At 32.5% G+C, this 22,283-nt stretch overlaps 4 protein-coding genes and 1 pseudogene across 9 annotated transcripts; 1 reads left to right on the forward strand and 4 right to left on the reverse strand.

Annotated features, from left to right (window-relative positions):
* The first annotated feature begins 1,633 nt into the window (after nucleotides 1-1,633).
* LOC140872364 (uncharacterized) lies at nucleotides 1,634-4,165 on the forward strand. Its single transcript, XM_073275182.1, has 5 exons — nucleotides 1,634-1,718; nucleotides 2,929-2,998; nucleotides 3,095-3,526; nucleotides 3,612-3,658; nucleotides 3,742-4,165. Exons 2-5 carry the CDS (start codon nucleotides 2,941-2,943, stop codon nucleotides 3,934-3,936), a joined length of 732 nt encoding a protein of 243 aa, XP_073131283.1. The 5' UTR covers nucleotides 1,634-1,718; nucleotides 2,929-2,940; the 3' UTR covers nucleotides 3,937-4,165.
* A 585-nt stretch (nucleotides 4,166-4,750) lies between these two features.
* Nucleotides 4,751-7,811, reverse strand: LOC140872343 (ferric reduction oxidase 2-like; annotated as a pseudogene).
* Nucleotides 7,812-9,846: 2,035 nt separating this feature from the next.
* On the reverse strand, nucleotides 9,847-11,927 carry LOC140872088 (uncharacterized). 5 transcript variants are annotated; one of them, XM_073274827.1, is made up of 5 exons: nucleotides 11,770-11,787; nucleotides 11,210-11,252; nucleotides 10,853-10,926; nucleotides 10,639-10,765; nucleotides 9,848-10,568 (listed from the first exon to the last, which is right to left on the reverse strand). In XM_073274827.1, exons 2-5 carry the CDS (start codon nucleotides 11,210-11,212, stop codon nucleotides 10,293-10,295), a joined length of 480 nt encoding a protein of 159 aa, XP_073130928.1. In that variant the 5' UTR covers nucleotides 11,213-11,252; nucleotides 11,770-11,787; the 3' UTR covers nucleotides 9,848-10,292. The 5 variants fall into 5 exon arrangements, with proteins under 5 accessions (XP_073130924.1, XP_073130928.1, XP_073130929.1 ...); XM_073274828.1 differs by lacking the exon at nucleotides 11,770-11,787 and adding an exon at nucleotides 11,504-11,760; XM_073274826.1 differs by lacking the exon at nucleotides 11,770-11,787 and adding an exon at nucleotides 11,865-11,927 and having other exon boundaries at nucleotides 9,849-10,568.
* Nucleotides 11,928-13,290: 1,363 nt separating this feature from the next.
* LOC140871703 (uncharacterized) lies at nucleotides 13,291-15,606 on the reverse strand. 2 transcript variants are annotated; one of them, XM_073274354.1, is made up of 2 exons: nucleotides 15,434-15,606; nucleotides 13,291-14,531 (listed from the first exon to the last, which is right to left on the reverse strand). In XM_073274354.1, exon 2 carries the CDS (start codon nucleotides 14,073-14,075, stop codon nucleotides 13,455-13,457), a length of 621 nt encoding a protein of 206 aa, XP_073130455.1. In that variant the 5' UTR covers nucleotides 14,076-14,531; nucleotides 15,434-15,606; the 3' UTR covers nucleotides 13,291-13,454. The 2 variants fall into 2 exon arrangements, with proteins under 2 accessions (XP_073130455.1, XP_073130456.1); XM_073274355.1 differs by having other exon boundaries at nucleotides 13,291-14,571.
* Nucleotides 15,607-18,051: 2,445 nt separating this feature from the next.
* LOC140872342 (probable serine/threonine-protein kinase At1g01540) lies at nucleotides 18,052-21,608 on the reverse strand. Its single transcript, XM_073275162.1, has 7 exons — nucleotides 20,967-21,608; nucleotides 20,649-20,750; nucleotides 20,426-20,548; nucleotides 19,523-19,693; nucleotides 19,216-19,345; nucleotides 18,877-19,086; nucleotides 18,052-18,207 (listed from the first exon to the last, which is right to left on the reverse strand). The coding sequence occupies exons 1-7, from the start codon at nucleotides 21,485-21,487 to the stop codon at nucleotides 18,148-18,150; spliced, it is 1,317 nt and encodes a 438-aa protein (XP_073131263.1). The 5' UTR covers nucleotides 21,488-21,608; the 3' UTR covers nucleotides 18,052-18,147.
* Nucleotides 21,609-22,283: the final 675 nt, after the last annotated feature.

Here is a 22,283-nt window from a genome sequence, read left to right on the forward strand (position 1 = left end):
TATGTAATCAAATTATTTACTGATTGGAATTTGGAAATGGTTTAGTCTTCTAAACTGTCATTTTTTTTCGCTGACTTCTCATGAAAATTTTAGATGACTAAATTGATTATTTCTTCCTATCGAGGGTGATTAAAAAAACCAAGTATCTTAATCAATTCCAAATGCGCATGATGCTAATTGAATCAAATTTAAAAGTCTATACACTAATCGAGACAAAATTATATACCATTTCATTAGAACATAGGATAAATTATTTTTAAATTTAATTATGATTCATATTTAAAATTTTATTTATGAATTAGGTTAAAATTTATAGATCTCCCTATGAGGCATACGAGTGACATGATATATTAGGACTTTAGGAAATGTAAAAGAACAAATGCTAAAAAATATTAAGGGATTGTTTGGACAATTACTTAAAAAATATTGTTAGTGTTTTATAAGTTAAAAAACTTAAAGTATGTTTGGACAAATTTTTTTTAAAACAGTACTGTTGACAAATATATTTTTTTTAAAAAAAAATTTCAACTATATTTTTTAAATAACAATTGAGATGTTTTTTATGATATTTTTAAATTGAAAACATTTATGAAAAAAAACATACTAATTTTAAATCGTAAAAATGTTTTATAAAATAGTTGTTCAAATATATATTTATTTTTAAAACATCTTTAAAAATATTATATATATTTTTTTAAAAACACTTTTATATAAACATTCTATAAACATTTGTCCAAACATAAGGCTAAGAAGTGACTATCCAATTTTAATACATTCATTTCCTTGCAAAAAAACTTTAATTTAAATTAAAAAATCTGTAAGATACAAAGCAAGAGGAAATATATAGTTCAATATTTAACTTGTTATATTCTTGATTAAACCATTTAAAACATTAACTAAAATACTTCGCCGAATTTAAATAATATCTATTATAAATAATTAAAATCATATTGTCTATGACTAAGAGCCCATTTGGATTTTGTAGAGATTTTTTAAAATAAGTGCTTTTAAAAGCTACAATTTTTGGCTTTTAAAAAAGCTCTAATTTTGACTTAAAAAAATGCTTATTTAAGCACTTTTTTGGTCAACCAAATACCTTGTTAACTGAAAAACACTTAAAAAGTATTTTTTTGGCCTGACTTTTGAAACCAAACGGGACCTAATATTAAAATATTTTATGGGTTGATATATTTGTGAAATGTTATGACGTATATTTATAATTGAGATATATTTATATAATAGACATTTAGGATGAAAGATAATATTTTTAATATAAAAATTAATATTTTCTTTTGTAAACAAAATTAAACGGTGAAACAGTTCCAAAAAAAATTTGCCAAAATTTATATGACATTTATTCACTCGACTGTTGTCATGTTGAAAAATTAATTAAATTGATAAAGAAAAAAGATAGAACCAATTTGTAATTATTGGGTGAGAAGTGTCTATTTCTGTAATTTCAGGTTTCAAATATGACCGTTGTTGCTTTGGGCCCTTTATATTCGTAGAGCGCCGAAGTGCCAAAATTCATTCACGCCGTTGAAATTTGAAAAGAAACGAAGTTAATTTTAGTCTAATCCTCTGAAACAAGTGAGAATCAATAGGAAATTCTCTGGAACGCGAAAGAAATTTCTGAAAATCCGAGAATCTACCGTGAGTTTTCTTCTCTGACTTCTAATTTTATTGGAAGTTTTCGTGGAAAAAGGTTGGATGATGACGTGAGTTAATATTTATTTATTTATATCTTTAAATTGATGGTAAATTTCTTAGATATATGGTTTTTTTCATTCTTAGCATGCGAATTGTGTACAGCCTTGTCATTTGAGTGTTCGTATTTTGTTCAACTTTTGATTTGGAAGAATTTCTTGCCTATAATGGAAGTTTAATTGAGTACATTGGAATAGATTTGGAGAATTTGATAACCAATAATCTAAATTTCCCCAAGTTTTTTAGTTTGTTGGTTCATTGGAATACGCCCCCAAATTTTAGGGTCATAGTTGGGTTGTGTGTTTCTGGTTTCCATCGTTCTGACCATAAGCTATTTAGGAGTCCCGTGTGGCTGGGTGGGGTCTCATTATTGTTGATATATATATTTTTCCCTTTTTCATTGGAGTGTTTTCGAAGTGAATTTGATCATACATGGGAGGTAATGACACTTCTTCAAGGGTCAAGAAGGATTTCGGAGGATGTGGCTTTTTATGATGTATCGATATTGGAGTAATGAAATGGATCATATATTTCATTCGTTCTCCATATTTCATGAATAAAGCAGTTAATTAATCTCAGATAACTTAAGAATAACGCAAGTGTATATTGTATTTAATTTAAGCAATCACAGTATTGTACACTAAAGAACTATATAGATATATTGAAAGATACACAATGTCTATGGCTACTTTTGGAGGGGAATGTCTATGGCTACTTTTTGAAAGATACACAATGTCTATTGTGGTTTGTTCCCGTTTTCACTACTTCTTGTTCTAGTTGACTCATATAATTTTGATGAAGTTTTATGAAGTTAATTCAATACGGTCTTACTCAAGGCGGTATTGAATCATTAAAATTCAAATAGCTTATGATGCAAATTTCTTTAATTTTTCCAATTTAAAAAGTTTCTTAAATTTTTCTATTCTGATCTTGGTGTTGGTTGCCTTTAGAAGTTACTAAACCATGAATCAATGTTTTTCAATCAAAAGGGTAGATGTAGAAATTTTATTGTAGTTCTCAATCGTACTTTCACACATTTAAAAACTTTTACATTCTTTTACCTCCCCCATGGAAGTAGAAATAGAGTCCTGTGTAATAAATTACTTGGACAATTTTGCTGGTATATTCTGTGTTGAACCACTATCAGCATTAATTTTTTGCATGACGGTATTAGCCATCCTGCTCTGAAATTTTCTGATCGTGGTAGCAATTCGTTTACAGGAACAAAAGTCTATGGCAACCCCAGCTCATTTCCTGATGCAAGATCAAAATTTAAATATTCTCCACAATGGTAAGTTAGTCATATGATATATCCTAACATAAATTATCATAATATTCTGTTGTTGTGTGTGGAGAAAAAATGCTTTGATTTTTTTTGGGACTCCAGGTGGAAAGACTGATGTAACGAAGGCAGATAAGAAAGGAAGGATCAGTGGTCGGAAAGCTCTGAATGACATATCGAATTCAAGAAAACCAACTGTATTTCAGTCAAACAAGACAGATAATTTTACAAGTGCTGTTTCCCCTGGGAAAGATCTAATTGCTGCCTCTACTACTGCTATCACCAAAAAAAGGGGAAAAACAACCGAGAAAGGAAAAGATGGTGGCAGGAAAGCGCTTGGCGACATTACAAACTCGGTTAAGAGACCTTTACAATATGCGCCAAAGACAAGTGGGAAGTTAAGTGCTGTTGCGGAAGAAAAAGTACCCATCTCTATGGTTGAAGAGAGATTTCTTCACAATCATCAAGAATGCATCAAAGCACAAACGAAAATCATGGACTTGGACTTCTTTATGAAGTCAGTTGGACTTGATAATGGTATTGCCAATCAACTTTAAGAATCAAAATATTCATTCTCTTTGTACTATACAGTAACTGAATACTCATTTCTTGCTATTCACAGATTTTCCCTCGAAGCCACCTGCTGTGGTAAAGTCCTCACCAAAGAAGGTTGGTTCCTTCACATTCTGTTATTTTTGCAAAATCTTGAACATTGAAATTTTAGATAGTATTATTATTCAATTATAATTCAGCCTGAGGAACTGGTAAAGGATTTGATCATGGAAGAAATGACCGAGCCTTCTGATGACCAAGTTCTAAAAATCTGGAAAACAGAGTTTTCTGGCAACTTTTCTCCTGCTTGTCGATCACCAGAGTCACCAAAGCTGCCATACATGAACTGGGGGGATGAAAAATTTTCCGATCTCAAGTTAATCAAGATGCCTTAGCTGATGCATCCTTGATGGTAGCATGAACTGTGGCAGTAGCTTGTGAGGAGATGCCTTGCTTGTGTGCCAAGATTATCTGATGAGGAGACTAATTAGGTGTTTGGTCAATTAATTGTGACCGCATTGCAGACTGAATTTACGATTTTTATGACCTATGTCTTCTATGTGTATTGAGACAGAAGAAGCTCATTGTTTTCTGCTAACTCATTTGTTCATACTTTGATTCCAATTTCCGCTAGATGACCAATTTTAAAAACGGCTGTTTTTGGTGCATTTGTGGACGTTTTCTCCCATGACATTTTCAAATAATTTGGTTTAGTGTAAGTCGCCTCAAATCAAAGTAGATAGATAAATCATAAATATAATAGTTCACTTTTGTTTCTTTAGGAAAAAAAAAGATCTCAAATTGCCTAGTAATTTGCTTTTAATGTCATTATTATGTTTCAGAAAAAATTTAGAATCATATTATTATTTATTAAAAGTTTAAAATCTTTTACTTCCCAATAAATCCGAAACTTAATTCTGAAGTTAGTTCAAAAGAAAAATATGCTAGAAAGTTGGCCTTTAAATATGTTATCTGGTGAAAATATATATATATCTACTCAGCTCGACTCGTGTGAGGTTTACAGTAAATATCCCTTTTGGTTTTGTTTTTTCTTGTGATAACCGGTTGTTGAAATAATCTTGAATCTTGATATGAAAAGAAGTTTAAAACCTGATCAAATTTTACAAGAACATATTCAAAGATGCACATAATAACCTGATAAGATTTCATGATACTAGGCTAAGGTAAGATTTTCACGCGGCTTCAATTTTACCAGTTGAAGCTAAAAGATTCATAACTCAGGTTCTTGGCTAAACTAGATGAACAGATTGCAGCCGCATCCTGCCTCATCTTCTTGGGACCACTAACTAGAACTCCAACGTCGAATTCTTTGAACTCCAACAGTATTTCTGCCTCAGAAAATCACATACATTTGGTCAAATTAACAATGCATATTCAGAGAATCAGAGGCAGTCGAATGAAATTACATGCATGGAAGGGTGACTTAATTTATGAAGCATGGAAAAAAACTTATATTTGGAGATTTTTTTCGCTTCTTGGGTGCGGAGGTGCACTCTTGATGCCTTATTTTCACCCTGTTAACTAGTTTCCGTAATTATTTTCTGGAGAGAAAAGAGGAGCTTACTTTTCAAATCAGGTCTTTGGCCGAAATGTATTGTTGTGAATTGCTCCAAAGATTGTTGGCATGGAAGGCTTTCTAATTCTCTGTCGACGTTGTAAGGCCAAGCTTCTGGTGCTGGGGATGCTATTGATGTAGGGGAGTCAGCACTTCGAATCTGCCTCACATATATATCATTCTGTTTCTTGTTCCAAAGAAACACTAGAGTTGCAGCAATCACAATAGACACACACAAGAACAACATATTGAACATTGATCTTGCAGTGTACGAATACATCTGATCGGTGTTGTGGTCAATCGGGTAGATGTAGTATCGAGTCAGAAGACCAGTCAGAATGAGAAAAATGATAAAAGAGCATGATATTATAGCTCCAAGCCAAATCCAACTATTGGAGCCTAAAATGGAAGAAACTGGTCTGTCAAGAGCATTTGGCTCGAAGTAGATGGTTCGAGGTTGCTTCTGGTTGTCCATCGTGGGCCTTTTCTCTCTCGTCACGTATGCCTGAATTTGTAACTTTAAGGTGGAGATATTGGAAAAAGTTCCCGAATCCGGAAGGAGAAGCTCTAGCATTGCAAGATCTTCGGCTTTCTGGAAAGCTGATACAAGGAGGATTCTTGGAATGTTTCTTTCCGATGTGCTCGAAAGGAAAATGAGTTCTCTAATGATGGAAATGAAAGGGGTGATTCCACTGCCTCCACTCACCATCACTAGCATGTCGTGCCTGCATATGTAATGCATTAGTCCACATGATACATCGCTTGATGACAAAAAAGAAGGAAAAGATGAGGCCGACTTGAAATCAAAGGAATGCTGTTTTTTTTGGTAAAATTTAACCTTAAAAATGAGGTTGATGCAGGACCATAAGGTCCTTCAACAGATACTTCAAGACGATGTATTTCAGACGAAAGTTTCTGATAAAGCTTCTGAGACCATCCCCCTTCACATTTGATGACAACGCTGAGTCGATCAGGATCCGTGTTACTATTCGAGATTACAGTGAATGGATGCCACTGGAGCTTAGATACACTCTTAACATTGATGAACATAATGCTTGATGCCTTATAACTCAATCCTGGTATTGAATGGAAAATAAGAAAATGGACAATAAAGTTTCGCTGTCAGGTAATCCAAAAGCATTATATCTCTGTACAGAGAGGTGAATACTGAATTATAACTCACTTGGATCCTTGGAAAAGTTCAGTTCCATGGCTTGGCAAGTTAATACACGAGCAGAAACCAGACGAACTCTTTGCTGAGATTGTAAGAATCTCAGATACCGATCAATCAAGAAGAGGTAGAAACCGGGTAACATTATGCAAGAATAAGGAAATCCCACATGTAAAACGAAGAAAACAACAAAAGCAATGTACAGATGATGTGTATAGAAGAAGAGTTCAAATATTTTCCTCCTAACAAGAGTTAGGCTTGTAATCCACATTATTAATCCAGAGACCAGAGCTACTGCACCAGCCAGGTTAGAAATCCCTATTTTATTCCATTTGATTATCTGAAAAAAGATCAAGAATCTGTTATTTTAGCAAATCCAACAAAAAATTAGACCGAGAGAGACTCGATCATTAATATATACCTCCGAGATCTGATGCGTTTTAGCCCAAAAGATAACAAAGCAAAGACCATGTGCAGTGAAAAGGGTTAGTGCAGTATGGCCAAGCCAAATATGATACTTGATTGCGGATTCTGAAGTAAGGCCAAGCAAGCGTAAGATCGATGATCCTCGAGTCACTGGAAAAAAGAGGAAAGCCAAGCATACATTCCCTACAAGGCCTAACAGCAGAGCAGCACTGCGTAGCTTGAGTTCCCACCTGATACAAACTCAAAAAATGGGTATGTATTTTGATATATTTATCCCAAGTAATCGATTACACCAAGCCCATTTAGTAGTCAAATGCTTGGAAAACAGTAATCTTACACAGATTCGTTCATGGTTGAAGCAGCTTGTCTAGTTATATTCTTAAACATGTCATGTACATAGGCTGAAAATGACCATATCAAGAGAGCAAGGAACATTAATAGAAATGATAATTCTGCCAAAGATACGATTCCAAGAGGGCCTCTCATGAGTACTGGTCGATTCCAAGAGACGAAATGTGCAGTTTTTTTAACTCTATCAAGGAACAAAAAAATTGCAATTGGTACAATATCCCTTCCATTGAATTCCTGAATAAAACCTTTAAACGAAATTATGTCATAAGAGAGTATTCACATACCTAGTGTCTGTATCATCAACATACTTCCCCAAATAGAGATGTAAACATCCCAACGTAGCGATAAGAAGGATCGGAAATGAATATATAAGAAAATTTGCACCTAATGTGATCAAAGGATGAGTGAAGTTAGTACAAGACAAGTTTCAGAACCAAGTTTCTAACCAGCTACAACATGCAACTATATATCGATCACCTGTACTAACTCCAACAAACTCCAAAAATTTATTACGAAACATTCTACTGTCATAACACACTACATGAAATCAAACCTTGTTGCCCAAAATAAGTCGAAGCAGTAGCAGAATGAATACGAGGCAACCAATGTAGCCAAAATATATTTGTAGGCATCATAATCCATATCATCATGTACCCAAGAAAAATGACCAAAACAAGAAGCTTTATTGCAAGTTGGACATTCTTGATTAGTTCATTAATCTTCCCTTCTGTTTTAACCAAATCCATGTATGTCTCCGTATTTTTCTTCTTTTCGTAAAAGGGCCCCTTCTTTTTCTTGCAGAAACTATGTACCAAGAGGAGTTTTTAGATACATGAAAAAATATTAGTGTAGATGAGTACAAAAGAAAAGCCACAATGTTTTAACATATGGGTTGAATGAAAAAGGACCAAGTTTCCAACTTTTAGCTAACATACTTGTGCTTTAATTTTGTTTAAGATTGAGGAAGTTAAATAACCAAAAATAAAAATAAAAATAAAAATAAAAATGTGCTCCTTTGTGTCATTTAGTGTAATGACGTAAATGCCCATTTCATTCAATACTTAAAAATCCCCATCTTGCAAATCATCAAATAATTTTATGTTAAATTATTTTTTAAAAAGATTTACAACACACACATATATATACATTTGCGTTTACTTAGTTTGATTAGAGTTGAATTGATTAATTATCTTACTCTATCAAGTGTTTATTAGAAATTTTACCAATCATAATAAATAAATACATGAGCTCATTATAAATATTATTAAGTAATGATTTTTAATCTCTTTTAATTGGTGTGATTATTTATCCATCTATCTAATTTAACTCAAGCTATCATAATTACCCTTTTCACCTATCATTTATAAAAGCATATTTATAATTTACATTAACATTTAGCCACATTAAAATATTTATATTTATAATTCTTGAAGTATGAAAAAAAATATTCACATGAAATTTTTTATAAAAATTAGAAGAAAATAAAACAATAATTATTTCTAACTAAAAATGTATGATCTTATATCACGATATAGTTTATCTATACAATCCAATCATTTAAACTAAACAAGCTAAGTTAAAATGTTAAAAATTCAATATGTAAAGATTTCTAAACAATCTCTCCAAAATCAACACGAAAACAGTTTTCATCATTTATACTATTATATAAAATTTGAGAGTATTAGAAAAACTATTTTTTAGTGTGGCATGAACAAACCAAAATTTCTTTCCTATTTTGTCCTTCTCTGATGTAAATTTATACAAAACTTTCACACTAAAAAAAAACTCAACCACCTTTAAAAAAAAATTATGTATATATATTATGTTGCACATGCAACGCGTGTGCTGCGTCACCAGTTATGGATAATACGACATATATAACTAAAGATTTCTACCCTTCTTCTTATTTAAGTAAATATTAAATTTTATTTTTTTGTTGGAAGAAATAGGCCGCACTATTTGAATGCGTGATCATCTTGCTCTTGTAGGATGGCCACACTACTCATCAATAGTCCCTTTGTATTTATTAAACTGAAATATGGTAATTTTATTGTATTAGATTGAGTTATAAATATAATAGGGCAGCCAACCCTGGCTAGCAAAGTAAATAAATGCAGATAAATATTTTCCGGTTGATGAGATGCTATATTAATTAAAGATATTAATTTAATTCTGTTTTAGGCCAAGATGAGGAGATGCAGGCTTTTTTCCCCCCTATTATTTATTTTGAAGGTACTTTTCCATTTTTTAAAGAAAAAATAATAGTTTGTTATTTTTATTATCATATTATATTATATAATTTAATATATTATATTTTAAAATTATAACCATCCAAATTATGGTTAAAATGATGAATAATGCTAAATGTACAACCAATATATCGTACAACGATATTTACAACAATTATATATGAAGATTTTATATTCAATTTATCATAAAATTTGATAAATAAAATTTTGTATCGAATTTTTATTGTGAAATAATTATGTACAGTTTTCGTTGTACGTATAGCATTACTCTAAACTGATTCTACCATTAAGATGAATTGTTTTACAAACCAAATATTACTCTCCATCACCCTTCATACACATCAAAAGCAAGTGAACATAATATTTACTCCCTAGGCTTCATTCTTTATTCTGTTATTTTGAGAGCCTGTGACTTAGCTCTGACGGCCTCTTTTGCGAGAGTTATGTGTTAGATTTTACCATAGTCTAGGAACACCAAGCTGCAAATAAATGCACATTGTAGTAAAGCTTCATGAATGGAGCCATAGTTTCAGGGTTCAATGCAATCAGAGCCATAGGCACACGATAAATAGCACGCAAGCCAGTTCAATCTTGATTACTGGGTAGTGTGGTGGTTTTGAAGTATTAAGTATACAATACTTCTTTGTGAGAAATATGCTTGTTTAGTGGAATTTGCGTTCAACACCAGAATAAGGAAATATAATATGTTGTACTGATATCCTCGGTGACGCTCCCAATTGCAACAACGAGGTTCAAGAAAACTGAAGTGCAACAATTCAAAAGAGAAGTTTACAACGAGGTAATATATCCAGAAGTGTAGGGGAGAACTGAGCATTTATGCTCCTTCAATCATATGTTACGATGTCAACATATTCTACTAACGCAAATTTGTGCACACAGGTAGAAACAGCATACCCCATTGTCTTTCAAATTTTACTGACATAAAACCTCTACGAGGGAAAGGTGTTCTCACAACCATCAGTGCCCTGATATGTCAGTTTGCTTCTGTTTTTTCGAGCATTTATCACCTTCTTGCTCCATGGCCTTTAGCTTATTCTTTATTGCAACAATTCTAGCACATCGATTTATTTGTCCTGAATAACCAACAGGAGTGCTAGATGCACTTCCTTCACCACTATTTTTTAGCGAACTCGCTTGTCCTTCCAATGGGTATTTCTCACTAGCAAGACGAACGACCAAGGGGCGGCCACATGCCATCCTGCCGTGCATCTTCTCCTTGGCCAGTTTAGCTTCCTGCATTCTCACTTTAAAAGCAGGATTCAGGAATTGCATCAAGTGAGGACTCTATAAATGAGCAACTTACCTCTATAGAACTGAACTGAATGAAAGCATATCCACGTGGTTCTCCACGTTTCGGACCACGGGTATGCCACAGGAAGTCCTCGGAGATTATCTTTCCAAAGGGGGAAAACATTTTAATCAGAGCAGCCCTACAAGGAATTGACATATAGTAGTTTTACTCAGGGGCCTACAATTCTTCATAGAAAATGTTGGATACCAAAGAATGTTGCACTTACTCTGTGATCCTCAAATCAAGGTTCCCGACATATAATCTACATTCCAACTTTTCGTCGTTGAAATTGTTGGACTCCTGCCAATTATTGTGAAAAGTCAAGTTAGTGACTCGCTGATAGAACATGCAACCACCCACCAGCTTAAAACTTACTTCCTGATTGATATTTCATTCAGATTTGCAAAACTTTAATTCTTACGCTGCAAACTTGAAATTTTACGCAGAACCGAGTTTCCCATCCTTTGATTGATGGGAAATATACATAAAAGCAAGTGATGCTAACAAACATCAAATCCACTCACTAAACGTTGTTTAACATATAAATTTCACTGGATTAAATAGAGGCTTGTAGAAGAGATACCATAATATAGCCTTAGTCGTCGTCAATCCTTTTGCAAGTCAATCTGCAAGCAGAAACTAATTCCGATATTACAAAATGAAGTCAAGGACACTTGAATGCGCATTTAAACTCAGGAGATCCAAATGCATCATTTCAAAGACCAAAGAAGCATTCTTCCACGACATATCATCCAAATCAAAGAAAATGGCAATACTGGAGAAGGTAATTCCACCAAAACAAAAGACAACAGATCAATAGTCGACGTACTCGGGAATTTAATGATAAAAAAAATGGTCAAGAAAATCAAATGTTCACCAAACCAAAAGCACGTATTCTTTCTATATCAGCTCTGCTAGGAATTTCAATTTCCAGAGACTTCAAGCTCTATATCAGCTCTGCTATGAATTTCAAATTTGATTAACCCCAATAATTGAGTATTTGGTGGATTTGAAATGCTTTGGCTTCGTTAAATTTAAAAAGGGGGAAAAAGGAAAAAAAAAAAGAAAAAGAAAAGAGCTTTGTATCATAACACAACATGAAGAATATAATCTCCAGAAAGAAAAAAGCAACTAATAACATACAAATTACGATTAACCAAACCCTAGTCTTAAAAACCTTCAAAATAATTGATTCCACAAAAAATAATTAAAAAACCGAGTAGGATCAGATTAATAACCTCAAGATTGAGAATCCAAAGGGAGAATTTGATTCATCGTGCTCGTCGAATTGATTATGTTCGCGTTTGCAAGCTAAATGAAACTGATTGGGCCATTAAAAGCCGAAAAGTCTTAATAAAGCCCAATGTTACATCCAAATGGTCCACCTCTCAGCCCGTAGTGAAATGGGCCTAACCCATATAACAACCGACAGGGTTTGACTACGATCTGGTTCCGCATCGAGCCCAGTTCTGCACACCGTCTGAACCCAAGAAATCGATCGAGTCATTTACAACACGAACCACCTCCAAAGAGTCAGAATAAGTCAATGGGTCTCTGACTCATGTGGAATGGGATCGGGGTCAACCCTTTAAAAAAAAAAAAAAAAGCCCAACGATTAAAAAAATCACAACTTATGCACAGTTTCAAACCATAAATCAAGTCCTCAAATTCTCCCCTAGCCATCGAGCTAGGATTCCGCCAGATTTACCTCGCAATCACGAATCACAGCCCCAATCGAGTGGTATCCTTTACTATAATCCAAGCTCGCATCTACATCCACTCGGAACTGTCCGGGTGAAGGAGCCACCCAACAAACACCCGATTCTATAATAGAATTCTCAACAAAATATTCCGCTCTACTATTCACGCATATAAATTCTCTGATCATGGCATGCACCCAGGCCACATTCACAGGATCCAATAAACACGCACAAGAAGTGGGAAGAGATGGATCATCGTGTGGAGCATATTTTTTGCTGAAATTTTGTGGGGTATGCTCTGGAGGTTGATAATGATGCTTATTTCTTCAGGTCCTGCCGTTCGTGCACATTTCTCGATTTAACCTCCGCATGAGCCAATCGGTCTCTAACTTATGTGAAATAAAGTTCTTTTCGGGGTCAACCTTTTTTTCTGATAAACACGCAAAGAAGCATCATGGTTCATTTTGCATACTTCACACCGCTCAAGACAACGCACAAAAAGTACTTAATATTATGCAAGGGTTAAACACCATAAATTTTTAATGTGAATAAAAAAGTACTTTTTAAAATAATAAATTTTTATTTTATTGATGAATTAATATCTCTTTGAAATTAATAAAATTTCAGCGTTCCAACATTATTAATTTATAAAAGTTTACTGTGTTTGTAAAACAAAGGTTTATAAAAGTTTACTGTATTGGTAAGATCAAGGTTCAAGTTTTGTTTCGAAGATAAACAAAACCGCAGTTCCTCTCATAAGTCTATCGTTAGTTTATTGACAATTTGACATCCATATTTCTTTTTTTTTTTTTTTTTTGTTTTCTTTTTGGTTTTTAGGATCATATTTCTTCTCTATGACATGCTGCAACTTAAATAAATAAAATCTTCTAAATGATGGAAAATTGTCCTGAATTTTTTTTATAAATAAATAAAACTGAGCAAAATTTTCAAATAACAAAAATCAAACAGAAAGAACTCGAAAGTCAAAGTTTCAAATGTCACAATACAAACAAAAACACACGCTAATTCAACTCAGAGATGTAATTTATGTACAGCATATCGTTCAAAATAATAAAAATAGTAGCAAGGCCCACAAATTGACCACACAGCAAAAAGATCTATACCCTTTTACCCTCTTAAAATATGGTTGAAGACATAGGCATGATCATCAGCTATTTTAAGCGATGAAACAGCTTGAGCAGCAACATGATCAGCAGATAAATCAGCAGAGCACAAATCATCTTCTTCATAGCATAGAGAGTAGAAATACTTTTCCCGAGGATCGGTCGCCCACGTAGAATTTCCCCATTGACTTTGCATTTGCCCATATATAAGAGCATCAGAAGCACGCCCCATGCTTTCAAATGAATAATTCGATTGGTTTTGGTAAGGAAACAGCCCCTGTCTTCTCCCAAAAATGACATCAATTTGTTGAGCATGATCCCACGAGGACAGACCCTCGTCGTTGTTCTGCACAACATTGCCTGAATCTTCAGGGTCTTCTCCAAGTAGGACATGAAGTGCAACTGCCTCAGCTATGGCGGCACCTTCTTCATCGAGCCGCTCCTGTTCTTCTTTCTTTTTCTGCTTCTTCTTCTCCAGTTCGGAACGGATGGCTGCAGAAGTAGCCAGAGCCTTCTCTAAGCGCCTCCTCTTCTTCTCGGCCTGTTTAAGGCGATCTAATTCTCCCTTCACCTGCTTCTTCTTGGCTTTCCTAACACTAGCTGTCACTTTAGCACAATCCATCATGCCCAGTCACGCCTCAACTATAAAACTATACCTCGTACCTCTCTCTCTTAAATTACCCTTGTAATTTTTCGAGAAACCTTCCCTCAGCAGTAAGCATTATCTACCTATATGTTTCCGTTTCCTTTTGAACCTTGCTATTAAATACTTAATGATGGAAAATAAATATTAAAATTGGAAACTACAGAAATTATTTAGATAGATCAAAGTTACACCTCCTACACCCACTCTGGTCTAAAGGAGTACCTCATTTTACGCACGCTACACTCCCAAAACGAAATAACTGGACATAGGAGAATAGAAAACATATGTGAACTTAATATGCCGTCCCTTTTCATTTTTCCCAATTTCCCACAACCTGTGCCACCCATATCACAGTCACAATATAAAAAAGGATGATTTGATTGATTTTAAGTTAACCGTTTCTCTCTATTTCGAATAACTCACATGGCCTTCCTCCTGCATAAAGATCCATGAATCATTAGATAGCACTTTAGATCTGAATAAATACAAAGCAAAATTCAATTGAGAAATCACAACAGCGTGCTGACATGAAAAAACGACAAAGATAAAATAACAATAATACTACGAATAGTAACGACAATCCAAAAAATCAACACGATCATACATAATAAGTAGGTAAGCGACAAGTAAAACAATTAATATGTAATGCACACATCACTTGGCCTTTACCAGAGCACCAATTGAAAACCGCCCACAACAAAAATGCTTCTATAACCCATTCAAGATCTGATCAACACTAGCCACCTCAAATATCAAATCCTTGATAAAGTACCCAACGGAGACACCCTAATTAACAAGCAGTCCTCCTAACCGGTTCTTTCCATCTTAAGTGTAAATTAAATAGAATTCAAGTATCACTAGACTAGAACAATTACAAACTCTTTAATTTTTTTCCCTTGATACTAAACAACCAAATTTTAAAGTTATCAAGTACACAGCATAAACTTGAACAAAACCAGGTAACTGATTCAGTAACATTCGTGCCTTATGACAGCTGTTGGTTTCATCATAACAAGCATCCTAGAGTAGTTAATCTATCCTCGATTTCGGATCACCCCATAAATGTTATAATTAGGGTATCCAAACAACTAAACAATTCAACAAAACCTTCTCTACTTAAGAACCTAGATTAAATGAAAACCCAAATCAAAATAACACTTGCACGACAAAAACCCACAATCACTCGCACGATTCGCCAGACCCAGAAGCCAAAATCTAAATTCGAAAGAAAATCAATCATTCATATGCAGTGTTTTACATCAGATAAAAAAAACCCACGCAGAGAACTGCAAAATGATAGAATAAATCAGTAATTAATAATGAAAACCAAGCAAAACCTGTAACGATCAAGGAGAGAAAAGAAGGCCCCTCGACAAAATGTAACTAAGAACAAAAAAAAGATCAACTTTAAGGAGGAAAAAGGGAGAAAACAGTGAATGGGGTGAAGAAAAATGTATGGATCTGTGAGAAGTGAAAGAGGGATAAAATAACCGATCGCATGAGATTGCTTGCCGGTGGGAGAGTCGGAACTGAATAGAACAAGGTTAAAATTGGAAATTAGAGCCTCATGGACACGTGTCACATTATTAGTAGTCTGTCATACTTGCGGGATTTCTCAAGGTTGCATGTAATAACAATAAAAATAACTTTATGTATAATTGTATTAAGCTAAGTTGTTGTATTTCGTTAGGAATAATGCTAAAGATTATCGGTATTTTTAATAATTATGTTGTGATATTTTGTTATTATTTTATGGGATTTTAATATTATATCGTGAGTTTTTATATTAATCTATTGAATTTTGTTTGGTGTAAAAAGTGTTCTATAAATTTCGTTGCACATGTAACATTACTCATTTCGTTATTCCTTTCGCCTCACTTGTTTTAATTTGTATATATTTTTATATATATAAAAAAAAAGTGTTTTGGAAAGATAAAATTTATAAAGTAATTTTCTATTTTGCTCTTATTTAGTAAAAATTTTAATAAGATAAAAAATATTTAGAATATTTTAATAAGATAAAAAAAATTTATACACGTAGTTAATGATATTGATTTAATATGAGTAAATTAGTAAAAGAGTATGGAAGCTAACACGTTATATGGAAAATTGGACTATATAATCGAGACAGATGAAAAAAGTATAATCTAAATAAGCAGGACGAATGAAGTATCATTTATTAGTACACATTGACGAATAACAGTTGTGAATTGTAATGAGTATTTTTTAAAAAAATATTATATATTTATCAAAATAATGGAATCAAATGAGATCCTTTAAAATATACAATTTAAATGATTTTTTTAAAAAAATTATGTATTTATCAAAATAATGGAATCAAATGAGAGCCTTTAAAATATTCAATTTAAATGATTTTTAAAAAAATATTATATATTTATCAAAATAATGGAATCAAATGAGAGCCTTTAATACATTCAATTTAAACGATTTTTTTTAATACATTCAATTGATCTCATTGTGTATACCTGGTTTCCAATAAAATTTTCATTTTCTATACTTTACAATTTACATCTCTTCAATTTTTATAAGATAAATTTAATGGTTATTCTTATGAGAAATTCAATGTAAATTTTTATATTTCTATCATCAAATGAAGGGAAAATTTTAGTTTTTGTTTAAATTAAATTCACCACTAAATCAATTTTGATATTGATATATCGACATTAATTCACATGCACGGTCGTTATTTGTTATTTTTTCATTAGAAATCACATATATTGATAAATTTTCATCCTTAGTCATTGTTTGGTTTGATGTATTATTAATCTATATATAACTTATCCCAATCAATTTCGCCTTATTTTCGTCATATTATTTATCTATTTATTAATTAATAATTTTACATCAATTAAATCAAATAAATTATAATCTATCCATCAAATCAAATAATCTATTAAATATTTTTTCTTATTTATTTTTAATTTACATTATATTATTTATCTATGGATTATTAATGTACTATTAGATATCGTTTGGTATCATTGATGTGATGTACGATAGATGAATAAAAATATGATGAGATGTGGATAAGCAAGACATAGATATGAATAATATGTGGTTTTGTATGTTTTTTATTTTGTAGGATTATTGTGTTTATTCTCTTAATCATCATTGTCAATTTCACACAATTTCACTCATCCTCAACTAATATCATGAGTTAAGAGGTATTTGTCATCAAGCCTACATCTAATGTTATACCGGGTCATGAGATATCATTGGGTTAACAAAAAATAAGAAAAATATGAGATGAATAAAAATTTGTGTCTCATCTCACTATCATCTCATGTACCAAACGGTACCTTAGAATTTAGGATATGGAGTTGATATTTACACTTTATTTTGTCTTATCAATACTCCACTTCATGTATAAAATATATATATATATATATATAACACAAAATAGAGTGTAAATATCAACTCCCTTCAGAATAATGTCTAATGTAGAGATTTGGTGAAATTTTTAATATTTCTATTTGTGCAACATATATAAACCAAAAATTTGTCAACCAATGGCCATTAGTGGCTAATTACTGCATCTCAATTAATGTCATCGATCGAGCTGTCGTTCTTCCAAATCATCTACGTCCATTGCATGCCGTCCATCCATCATATCGACGAAGAATTAATTGATCGTAAAAGTTATAACTGAAAGTACATTATTGCCTTAAAAAAAAAACCTGAAAGGACATTATCAAAGAAGAGGGTGAGAATGTACGAAAATTTCATATATATATATATATATTTGATTTGATATTTTATATATTGACCAGTTCTATAAAACAAAATCTAAAAATTTACATATATATATATATTTGATTTGATTTTATATATTGGCCAGTTCTATAAAACAAAATCTAAAAATTTACATGGATCTAGCTAGCACCCATTTGGCCGGATCAGAATCATAAAGCGTGAATAATATAATGACATATAACTCTAATATTTTTTATTTTTTTTAAAAAAAACACTTAAGTCAAAAGTTGAAATACGAATGTTGTAGAAACATGATTCAAAACAATATGCCATAATTTCAAAACTGATCTTCTTTGGAGGAGATACGCCTAGAAGTCTGTCTCCTTACCACATGTTCCTGCAAGAAACATATTTAACTAAATATTTTTAGTTAATGAGATCATATATTTACGCGGTGTTTGGTTCAATTGATAAAATTATTGAATGTTTATTAAATAAATGATAAAAAACATGATAAATAAGGATTGGTAATTTGTGTTGAAAATAGTATTGTGTTTGGTTTGATTATTAGGAATAAGATTAAATAATGGTTTAAATTTTTTTGCCAAAAATACCATTCATATTTTATTGGATGGGTGATTTTTAGGTTGGAGGGAATGAGTAATTATGGAATTTATGTGTAAGATAAAAACAAGGATAAGTAATACTATGGTGAGTGGAGAGTTTAGATAACCTATTATAAAACAAATTTATCTTTTCTAGGTTAGATTAGCTTGTTTTAATAAAAATCCTACCAAACAATGAATTAAATCAAAAATCACACACAAACCTACATAATCTCTTGTACCAAACATTGCGTTAGGGTAATATCTAAAACATAAAACAATGGTTAAGATTTCAACACATCAGTATAGTTAATATTATAGAGCTGATGTGACAAATGATTGAGTCATAAATATCGTGTGTTATTACCAAACTTATATATACGTATGCCAGACATATTATGATATTTGAAATTTTAAATATGGCAATTACATAAGCTGGATGAATATTGAAGTTTACTTACATCAATGAGTAACAAGTCGCGAGGCTCTAGCATGTGGATAATCTCTCCCATTTTAGGCCTATTTTCGACTTCAAAATCCACGCACCGAAGAGCAATGAGAAGAATTCGTTTGAGTTCCTTGATTGGGGGGTTTTCAGGCAACCTAGGATCCAGTACGAGCTCGTAGTTTTGGTCCGACACATTGGCTTTTACCCAATCCACCAAAAATTCCTGCAAAAGCCCAAGTTGTTGTTCATGCAAGAATACTTAATCTTGGAATACCAAAGCAAGAAATTAACTCGATCGATAAATTTCACTGGTGATCTCTATGTCTATAAATTCAGGATGGGTTTTTATAACCTCTATATCCTCGAAACACGAATATGTCGAAGTCTTCCCGGATACAATCTCCAGTACAAGAACTCCAAAGCTGTAGACGTCGCTCTTCGTGCTCGCTAAACTCGTCTTCGTTAACTCCGGTGCAGCATACCTACATAGCCAACATATATAACATCCAAATGTTGTGATTGTGGCAAATTCAAATTAAACGTTACACCTACGATTAAACGAAATTAGATTTAAATCACAAACTTACAAGTCTTGGGCATAAAATTAGATTCTTGAAACTTAAAGGGCATGCAGAAGCCAGAAAGAGTATATTAATTACCCGATCATTCTCATGGGAGGAGCCGTGATTTGATTCCACTCGGGGCCTAAAAGCTTGGTGACACCATAATCAGAAATCTTGGGATTCCATAGTTTATCAACCAATATATTGGTTGATTTCAAGCTTTGATGAATCACCACTGGCTCTATGTCTTCATGGAGGTAAGCCAAGCTGAGTATAAATCAAACATATCTTACAAATTTTATATATTAAACACATGCATTAGATATGCTCTATGACCAATCTTGACTCGGCTAGCTACATGGGCGGAGCTAGGAATTGTTTTCAGTGTAGGCGATGACATAATATAGTAGTTCGATATACTAAGAACTCATACAATGAAATTATACAAATACTAGGTCAATGCAAAAAAATAATTAAGAATAAAACCATCACAAAACAATTTACATTTGATCTACATCATCTACTAAAAACCAATAATTTTTCAACAAACAAACCAATAATTACGCATCAAAATTCAAAATAAAAAAAACCAATTGTATCCAAAAATAAAAACAAGAAAGCTAGATTGTCAATGACCCTCACGTAATCTTCATTCATTTTCATTTTTTTTTCACATATTTTTGTAAGTTTAATATATAATTTACATATAATTAAAATGTCAATTAAACAATAAATAAGTTCAATTTGATGAAACTAAATAATTAATGGGCTTGTATTTAACTAATAATTAGGCCTAATGTGTAGTGGGCTCAACAATGTTTATAAAAAAAATTAATGGGCTTGTATTTAACTAATAATTAGGCCTATATATCCCTTTTTTTTGGCCCAGTGTGGCCTTAACCAGCTCCGCCGCTAGCTAGCTAGCTAGTAGCTCAAGGAGATAAATTAAAATTGCATAAACAAATGAAAGAAGTTTATATTCGGCAAAGAATCACAAACCCTTTTGCGATTCCTATGATAATCTTCACTCGGGTTTTCCAACTTAGAGGGCTCACTACTCCTATCGACTGGTGAAGCCACTGGCTAAGGTTCCCATTGTCTACATACTCGTACACAAGCATCCTGAACCAACAATATGATTATAATATTACTTGCATTAATCTGAATATATATATATTTTTATGTCAAAATTACAAAGAAAAAAAGAAATGATCTTACGTACCTATATCTTCCTTCAGCACAATATCCCATCAACCTGGCCAAATTCTTGTGCCTAATCAACAACATCGCCTCAGCCTCTCTTACAAATCCGTTCACTCTACTCCTGTGATTCAATTTTATTAGCCCACAAAATCACTGCAAGATTAATTAAACCGAACGGACATAGGAATTTATCTTCCGCTTGAACTGATATAGGTAGTGTAACAAGTCACCAAAGTCTTCAAAAAGTTCCTAAAACTTGAATCTTTTTTTTAAAAAAAAAATCACACGTGAAATTATAATATTTGTTAACTGGTCAGATATTTTGTTGATCTTATACCTGCTACTGTATAGTTTTTTAACAACTACTTGAGTATTATCGATGGACAAACCGCGAAAAACGATCCCATGATCCCCAGTCCCGATAACATTCTCTTTAACCAATCCACCGGTGGCTTCTTCAATCTCCCTCAAAGTCCACCGGTTCACGGATCCGTTATCCGACACGACGGGTTTCAAATCCTCCGCATGATCACTACTACCAGCAATGCTTTTCCCATTCATCCCAGGCCTTGTATCGTCACAATACATCACTTGTTTTTCTGGTTCCTCCATGTTGGCCTCGATATCCCATCTCTTAACGGATAACAGCCTCTTATCCATGAAACTCGGATTGCTCAACAATCCCGGGCTTGATGATTTCGTGCTGTTCTTTCTGCGTTTCCGGCATAGAAGAACAATGATGAGGATCAGAACTAGGATTACTAAAACGCCGATTATGATAGCAACCCATAGTTTCATTCCAAAGATTGGTATTGGTTCCGAGAGCTGGTGGCCAATGGAGGATATGTTGAATGCCATTGTGATTCTTTAAAAAAAAAAAAAAAAAGGTTTTTGGAGTTGATAGTTGGGATTTACATGTAGGTGTTCTTGATTAAGATTTTTGATTGTGAATTTAGTTTCATCAGGACTAATTTATTCTCTGGATTTCGAATTTTTTTATGATAAGTACTGGCATGTGACTGTGTGTGGTATTCTTTTTCTTTTTTAAATTTAAATTATGATGATTTAGTAACAATCTTTATCTTTAGTTGGAGATAATTATAAAACATTTGTTCTTTGAATAATTATTTCGATACAAAGGGGTGGGGAAATTTTATATCTAATATCCACACATGTGAGATTAGAACCCAAGATCATTTGATTTTTGAGATTTCTCTCTTGTCACTATGCCAAGAGATCATTAGTAATCTTAGTATTAAATATTTGGAGATATTAAATTTAAAATTATATATATATTGATTTTTATAAGAATATTTATAGTTTTTAATAATAATATTTGAATTGGAAATGATATGATTACTTAACGCTTGATAAGATTTGGCTAAGATGGACATAATCGTATGTACTTTGTATATATTTACAAAGATAGATTTGTTTTTTTTAATATCTATCATTAAATTTTTAAAAATTATATATTTGATAATAACTAAAAAGAGAGATTACGATGATATCGCGGTTAATATAATGAGTTCATATATATTTTAAACTAGCGTATCTACACATACTCGTTATGTGTGACGAAAAAATTGATTTTTTTATTAAAATTAATTTCAAAAAAATCTAATAAATTTATGAAAACAAAAAAAAATTAATT

Source organism: Henckelia pumila, unplaced genomic scaffold (assembly GCF_033568475.1).
Source record: "Henckelia pumila isolate YLH828 unplaced genomic scaffold, ASM3356847v2 CTG_461:::fragment_3, whole genome shotgun sequence".
Classification (NCBI taxonomy): Eukaryota; Viridiplantae; Streptophyta; class Magnoliopsida; order Lamiales; family Gesneriaceae; genus Henckelia; species Henckelia pumila.

What these genes read in the sequence shown, in the direction of transcription:
- LOC140872088 (XM_073274823.1), bottom strand. Translation starts at nt 10,974, where the DNA reads ATGTTCTATCAGCGAGTCACTAACTTGACTTTTCACAATAATTGGCAG. An exon ending in CTTGATTTGAGGATCACAGA is followed by an intron (nt 10,766 to 10,852) that starts GTAAGTGCAACA and finishes AATTCCTTGTAG; the next exon opens with GGCTGCTCTGATTAAAATGT. An exon ending in TTCAGTTCAGTTCTATAGAG is followed by an intron (nt 10,569 to 10,638) that starts GTAAGTTGCTCA and finishes GTGAGAATGCAG; the next exon opens with GAAGCTAAACTGGCCAAGGA.
- LOC140872364 (XM_073275182.1), top strand. Translation starts at nt 2,941, where the DNA reads ATGGCAACCCCAGCTCATTTCCTGATGCAAGATCAAAATTTAAATATT. An exon ending in TTTAAATATTCTCCACAATG is followed by an intron (nt 2,999 to 3,094) that starts GTAAGTTAGTCA and finishes TTGGGACTCCAG; the next exon opens with GTGGAAAGACTGATGTAACG. An exon ending in TAAAGTCCTCACCAAAGAAG is followed by an intron (nt 3,659 to 3,741) that starts GTTGGTTCCTTC and finishes ATTATAATTCAG; the next exon opens with CCTGAGGAACTGGTAAAGGA.
- LOC140872342 (XM_073275162.1), bottom strand. Translation starts at nt 21,487, where the DNA reads ATGGCATTCAACATATCCTCCATTGGCCACCAGCTCTCGGAACCAATA. An exon ending in AAAAAACTATACAGTAGCAG is followed by an intron (nt 20,751 to 20,966) that starts GTATAAGATCAA and finishes ATTGAATCACAG; the next exon opens with GAGTAGAGTGAACGGATTTG. An exon ending in CCTCCCATGAGAATGATCGG is followed by an intron (nt 19,346 to 19,522) that starts GTAATTAATATA and finishes TTGGCTATGTAG; the next exon opens with GTATGCTGCACCGGAGTTAA.
- LOC140871703 (XM_073274354.1), bottom strand. Translation starts at nt 14,075, where the DNA reads ATGATGGATTGTGCTAAAGTGACAGCTAGTGTTAGGAAAGCCAAGAAG.